A 7,166-nucleotide genomic window follows, 5' to 3' on the forward strand; every position below is an offset into this window, starting at 1 on the left:
CTCACTCTAGCTCAGGCTGACCTGGAATTTACTATGTAGTCTCAGGGTGGCTTCAAACAAACAGTGATCAAATACATAGATTTATTTATTTATCTGAAAGAGAAAGAGGGAAAGAATGGGCGCTACAGTGTCTCCAGCCACTGCAAACAAACTCGAGACGGGTACGTCTCCTAGTGCATCTGGCTAACGTGGGTCCTGGGGATTCGAACCTGGGCCCTTTGGCTTTGCAGGCAAGTGTCTTAACCACTAAGGCATCCCTACAGCCCTAGATAATTTTAAAAAACTAAACACATAGCTTGGTGTGATGGCAAATACCTTTAATCCCTGCACCTGGGAGACAGAGGTAGGAGGATTGCCAAGAGTTTGTGGTCATCATGAGACTACACAGTGAATTCCAGGTCAGCCTGAGCTTGAGTGAGACCTTACCTTGAAAAATCAGAAAACCAATAAATAAATAAATAAATAAATAAATACATAGGAGCTGGAGAGACCCAGGTTCAATGCTCCAGGACCCACATAAGCCAGATGCACAAGTGGCACATGTGTCTGGAGTTCATCTGCAGTGGCTGGAGGCCCTGGCATGCCATTCTCATCTCTTTTCTCTCTCTGCTTGCAAATAAATAAATAAAATTAAATAAATAAACAGCCAGGGGCTGGAGAGATGGCTTAGCGGTTAAGTGCTTGCCTGTGAAGCCTAAGGACCCCAGTTCGAGGCTCGGTTCCCCAGGTCCCACATTAGCCAGATGCACAAAGGGGCGCACACATCTGGAGTTCGTTTGCAGAGGCTGGAAGCCCTGGCACGCCCATTCTCTCTCTCTCCCTCTGTCTTTCTCTCTGTGTCTGTCGCTCTCAAATAAATAATTAAAAAAATAAAATAAAATAAACAGCCAGGTGTGGTGACACATACCTTTAATCCCCGTACTCTGGAGGCAGAGGTAGGAGGATCACCATGAGTTCAAGGCCACCTTGAGACCACATAGAGAATTCCAGGTCAGCCTGAGCTAAAGTGAGATCCTACCACGAAAAACCAAAAAATAAACAAACAAATACATAGAAAAATAATGACAAACCAATTTAGCATTTTTTATTTGTTTTTCAAGGCATGGTTTCTCTCTAGCCCAGGTTGACCTGAAATTCACTATGAAGTCTCAGACTGGCCTGGAACTTACAGCGATGCTCCTAACCCAGCTAGGATTAAAGGCATGTTCCACCATGCCCAGCCAAACTTGTATTTAATTAGAGACTCTGAGTAAGGAATAAAGACAAGTTCTTTATACTGTTCTTACAAAGTTTTACTCTAAAGTATTTTTCATTTGCTTTCTTTTTGTTCTCTTTTCTTTAAGGTTTTATTCATTTCTGAAAGACAGAGAGTAGGTACACTAGGGCCTTCAGCCACTGCAAACAAACTCCAGATGCATGTGCTACATTTGCATATGGCTTTTGTGGGACCTGGAAAACTGAACCTGGTTCCTTAGGCCTCACAGGCAAGTGCCTTAACTGCTAAGCCATCCCTCCAACCCTCTTTTTGTTCTTTTTCACTATTTGTATTTATTTGCATGCAATCAGAGAAAGAGACTAGGTAAGCCTTTGGCCACTACAAACTCCAGATACAACTGCCACTTAGTGCATCTGGCCTTAGGTGGGTACTGGGGACTCAAACCCAGACCATCAGACTTTGTAAGTGAGCACTTTTAACTGCTGAGTTACCTCTCCAGCCCTTTCTTTTTTGAAGTAAGGTCTTACCCTAGCCCAGGCTCAAAAGTGATCCTCCTACCTCAAGCCACCCAAGTGCTAGGATTAAAGGCATGAGCCATATGTCAAGCACATAAAGTAGTGTTTTGGGCCATGTATGTGGAATAGTATATGTGGTGTAGTATGTATGTGCAAGTAGTGCAAAGACTAGACAGTGTCACGTCTTCCTCCATTACTCACCTTCGTGTTTTCTTGAGACAAGCTCTCTCTGTGGTGGTTTGGATCAGATGCTTATCATAAACTCATGTGTTTTGGTCCTCAACTGGTATCAATTTGGGAGGTGGAACCTCGATGGAAGAGGTCTACTGTTCCGAATGACTTAGGGGTGTTCCCCCTAACAAGAATTTGGTAGATTCTCCTGCTGTTGTCTTTGATCTCAAAACTTGGGAGGCAGAGGTAGGAGAATCACCATGAGTTTAAAGCCACCCTGAGACTACATAGTGAGTTCCATATCAGCCTGGGCTTGGGAAAATCCTATTTCAAAAAATAAAAAAAGGGGGACTGGAGAGATGGCTTAGCAGTTAAGGCATTTGTCTGCAAAGGCAAAGGGCCTGGGTTCTACTCTCCCGGACCCACATAAGCCAGATGCACAGGGGGCACATGTGTCTGCAGTTTGTTTGCAGTGGCTGGAGGCCCTGGCAGGACCCCTCCCTCACTCCCTCCCCCTCCCTCTCAAATAGATAAATAAATAAAATATATTTTTTAAAACTTGATTAAGCATGTGTGAGGTTCTGGATTCAATTCTAAAGGTGTGGTGGTGCACACCTTTAATCCCAGCACTTGGCAGGCAGAGGTACAAGGATCACCTTGAGTTCGCGGCCACTCTGAGACTACATAGTGAATTCTGGGTCAGCCTGGGCTAAAAAAAAAAAGAAAAACAGAAAAAATTCAAGTCAGCATTTAGTAAACAGGATGACCTGGGCATGGTGGTACATGCCTTCAATCCCAGCACTAAGGAGGCAGAGGCAGGAGGATTGTGAGTTCAAGGCCACCCTGAGACCTCAGAGTGAATTCCATGTCAGCCTGGGCTAGAGTAAGACCCTACCACGAAAAACCAAAAAACAAAAAAACAACAGGGTGACTATCTAATAAGGTGCTATACTTACAGGGAGCTTGGTGAAGGCCGGGTTGGTGACGTGCTTCCCAAAGGCATCTTCCTGGAACTGTAGAAGCTGAACTACCAGTCCAGCCAGTGTTTTATTGGTAGGAGCATCTGCATGGACATACTGCAAGATAAAGACGGGGGTTCAAACACTGGTACTATTATTGGTGCAGGAGAGAAAGCTGCCTTACTTTCTATTTCTGTAACTATTAAGCAATGGCAGAGTGCCCAAGTTCTAGGTATCACAGACACGTTTTCAGTTGTAATGGAACACACACACATTTTATATAGTTATGTAAATACATATATATATATATATATACACACACACACACACACATATACACACATATATATATATACACACTCATACATACATACATACACACACACACACACACACACACACACACACACACACACGACAGCAAACATTTTGTTATGGAGTTTATGGAGGTTTTGTTGTCTTTTTTTAAAAAAAAAAACTTAAAACTGAGCCGGGTGCAGTGGTCCACGCTTTTAATCCCAGCACTTGAGAGGCAGAGGTAGGAGGATCACTGTAAGTTCAAGGCCATCCTGAGACAATGAATTTCAGGTCAGCATGGGCTAGTATGAGACCCTTAAAAAAAAAATAGCTGGGCATGCCTTTAAATCTCAACACTCGCCTGGCGTGGTGGCGCACGCCTTTAATCCCAGCACTCGGGAGGCAGATGTAGGAGGATTGCCGTGAGTTTGAGACCAACCTGAGACGACACAGTTAATTCCAGGTCAGCCTGGGCCAGAGTGAGACCCTACCTCAAAAAAAAAAAAAAAAAAAAAAAAAAGAAAGAAAAATCCCAACAGGCTAGAGGTAGAGGTAGAAGAATCTCTAATTTCTATGAGTTTGAGGCCAGCCTGGGATAGACTGAAATTCTACCACTGCCCCCCCTCAAAAAAAAAGCAGCCAGGCTTGGTGATGCACACCTTTAATCCCAGCACTTGGGAGGCAGAGGTAGGATGATCACCGTGAGTCCGAGGCCACCCTGAGACTACATAGTGAATTCCAGGTCAGCCTGAGCTAGAGTGAGACCGTACTTTGAAAAACAAAAACAAAAACAAAAAATCCCTGCACTAGGGAGACAGGTTGAGGATCATTGTGAGTTTGAGGCCACCCTGAGACTACGTAGTGAATTCCAGGTCAGCCTAAGCTACAGTGAAACCCTACCTCAAAAAAAAAAAAAAAAAAAAAAAACAACCTCTAATCACTGAACAATTTTTCCAGCCATGAACTCATTAATCTATACTAAAATGAATTCATTAAAATGCTTACAAAAATACCACCTTCGCAGGGCATGGTGGCACATGCCCTCCCAGCACTTGGGAGGCAGACATAAGAAGATAGCTGTGATCTTGAAGCCACCCTGAGACTATGTAGTGAATTGCAGGTCAGCCTGAGCTAGAGACCGACCCTACCTCATCACCAACCCCCCCCCAAAAAAAAAGCTAGCTTTGGCAGTACAGTGATGAGCATAGCTGCCTTCCAAAACCTTACCTAACACGTAAAAGCCTGCTCCTCACTCCCTGTGCTAGCCACCTCCTGCAGACTTCTGTATCAGTGAAAAATATATGCATTCTCCTGTGTTAAGCCAAAGTTATCAACAAAGTCTAAATGAATACGTTTCCTAGAATAATGTTTATTCATCCAACAAATATTTACTCAACACCTACTGAAGATATTTGGAAAATATTGACAAGGATAAATGCTGAGATGTATGTGTTATACAAATGCACCTAAAAATAAAATTATTGCCTCTCACTTCCTCAAAATACCATAATGTAGTATCAAAGGAACCCTCAAGATCACTATAAACACTGACAGCTTCACTGAGATGTAGACCGTAAGACCTAGGGCTTAAATGAGAAAGTCCATAGACTAGCTTTATATTTTCATTGATTCAACAAATATTTATCAAATTACTGCCAAGGGCAGTGCATTAAGTACCGACATGTGGTGAAAACACTGGCAAGGCCTTTTACTAAGGTCCTCAATGAGAGACACACAGAATTGAAAAACAAGCTTCTGAAATTTGAGGCATGCAGGACTGTTTGAGACCACTTAATTAGATCATCTAAGGGCACTCCTCAATATGTATTTAAAAACAAATTTTTAAAATATGTATTGTAAACAAGATGTTAAGTCACAATTTTGAAAAACCAGATTCAGCATTCCAAAGTGGAAGAAATGAAGCAAAGTTTTTTACAACAAGCCAAGCTTGTTGGTTTGTGCCTATAATCGCAGCATTTGTAATGCCAAGGCAGGAAGACTGCTCCAAGTTTGAAATGAACCTGGTCTACATGGTCAATTCTAGGACAGCCTGGACTACAGAGAGCCTGTCTTAAACAAGCAAACAAACAAAAGGCTTGGCATGGTGTTCCAGGTGTAGGCCAGTGTAAACTACAGAGTGAGACTAAGTTCCAAAATAAAATTTAAAAAAAAATGTAAAGAGTAAACTTTTAACCTCGTAGGGTGGCAAATGCCTTTAAACCCAGCACTCATGAGGCAGAGGTAGGAGGATCAATGTGAATTCAAGGCCAGCCTGACACTACATAGTGGATTACAGGTCAAACTGAGCTTGAGTGAGACTCTGCCTCAAAAAATCAAAACACCTGGGGCTGGAGAGATGGCTTAACCTAAGGACCCAGGTTCGATTCCCCAGTATCCACGTAAGCCAGCTGCAGATGTGTCTGGCGTTCCTTTGCAGCGGCTGGAAGCCCTGGTGCACCCATTCTCTCTCACACTTTGCGTCTTTCCCTCTCTCAAATAAATAAAAAACAAAATAAAAATAAATAATTAAACAAACAAGGGGAAGGGGGAACTGGAGAGATGGCTCAGCAATTAAACTGTTTGCCCGCAAAGCACATCATCCTGAATTTGATTCCCCAGTACCCATGTAAAACCAAATGTACAGTGACACATGTACCTGGAGTTCGTTTGCCCTGGTGTGTTCATTCATATTCTCCCTCCCTCCCTCCCTCCTCTGCTTGCAAAAAAGAAGAGAGAAAAGACTCAATCCCTGTAAGTGTCAGGGTTACCCTAGGCTAGAGTTAAGAGAAAAAAAAAAACAGAAAGGGGTAAACATATTAATAAAATATAGATGTAATGAATGCGGTGCCCACACTAATGAAGCCAGGAACTCTTGGAGCCATATGTCCCAAAAATAAAGTGCAATTAAGTGAAAACGACCTTTAAAAAAAAAATAAAAGTTCTCCCCAATGCAACCCACTGTAATTAACTTCCAAGGGAAATGGCTCATCGTTGCTCAGGGAACCCACCACAGCCCCAAACGACTTCGACCCCGGTCTGTACGGGAAAACCTACAGCGGCTCGGTTGCAGACTCGGGTCCTTGAACCCTCTTTGTTCACACACCTAAGGCAAGCTAAACAAAAGGGAGGAGGAGATTGACGCCCTGCGGCTGTGCCCAGCTCCACCTGCTCCTGCACGCCACCGCAGGCCGGGGCTGTCGCCTGGATGCGGGCACGGGGGGCGGGAGGGGGGGGGGAGAGGAAGCGTGTCACGGACACCCACCCCCCCCTCCCGGCCGCAAAGGCGGGCCGACCGCGGGGGTGGGCGTGGCGAGCAGGGGAGCCTTGCCTTTGTTGTCCCTCGTGGCGCGCGGGGGGGAGGGGCGGCCCGAGGCTCGCGAGGCCATCGGGCCCCCCACACCCCCGACCCCTGCAGCCTCCCCGTCGCGAGGCTTTCTCCTCCCCCCCCCCAGCCACCCCGGTCACCCCCCACGGGCGCGCGAACCCACCTTCTTGTAGTGCTTGCCCAGCCACACTCGCACCGAATCCAGCTGGGACACGGTGTCCGGGCTCTCCCAAAACTTGCTGGCCGGGCCCCCGTCCTTCCGCCGATAAACCGCCAGCCCCGCAGCCGTCCCCGCGCCTCCTGCACCCACGGCGCCCGCCGCCGCTCCGGGACCGCCTCCTGCCGCCGCAGCCATAGTCACAAGCCGTCCGTGCTTCCCACCGCCCCGACCTCTCCCCGACCCTCGCGGCGTTTCCCGTTCGCTGCCCCCGCGCGCGCGCACGCGCACACACATACACACACGCGCACGCGCGCGAACCTACCCCCTCCGCCCCGCCCAGCCCCTCGCCCAGCCAATCCCCTTCCGGCGTTGAGGTCTTAGCTCCGCCCCCAGATGGGCGCCCGGCGCCGTAACCGACGCCTGCGCGCGGACCGGCGTGCGCATGCGCAGCTCCCTTGTTGGCGGGCCTTTGGCCAGTGCTATCTGCCCGCCTCTTCCGCACACCTCCCCGGGTTACTAGGAA

At 46.8% G+C, this 7,166-nt stretch overlaps 1 protein-coding gene across 3 annotated transcripts in view; it reads right to left on the reverse strand.

The window, feature by feature from the left end:
- The window catches only part of Smarcc1 (SWI/SNF related, matrix associated, actin dependent regulator of chromatin subfamily c member 1), a 136,060-nt gene extending 129,207 nt beyond the window's left edge, over positions 1–6,853 (reverse strand). For all 3 annotated transcript variants that reach the window (XM_045136268.1, XM_045136267.1, XM_045136269.1), the window contains exons 1-2: positions 6,647–6,853; positions 2,859–2,978 (exon numbers count right to left, since the gene is read on the reverse strand). In XM_045136268.1, the coding sequence (XP_044992203.1) occupies positions 2,859–2,978; positions 6,647–6,838 (312 nt within the window). In that variant the 5' untranslated portion in view covers positions 6,839–6,853. The remainder of the gene's footprint in view (positions 1–2,858; positions 2,979–6,646) is intronic.
- Positions 6,854–7,166: the final 313 nt, after the last annotated feature.

Source organism: Jaculus jaculus, chromosome 17 (assembly GCF_020740685.1).
Source record: "Jaculus jaculus isolate mJacJac1 chromosome 17, mJacJac1.mat.Y.cur, whole genome shotgun sequence".
Taxonomy (NCBI): domain Eukaryota; kingdom Metazoa; phylum Chordata; class Mammalia; order Rodentia; family Dipodidae; genus Jaculus; species Jaculus jaculus.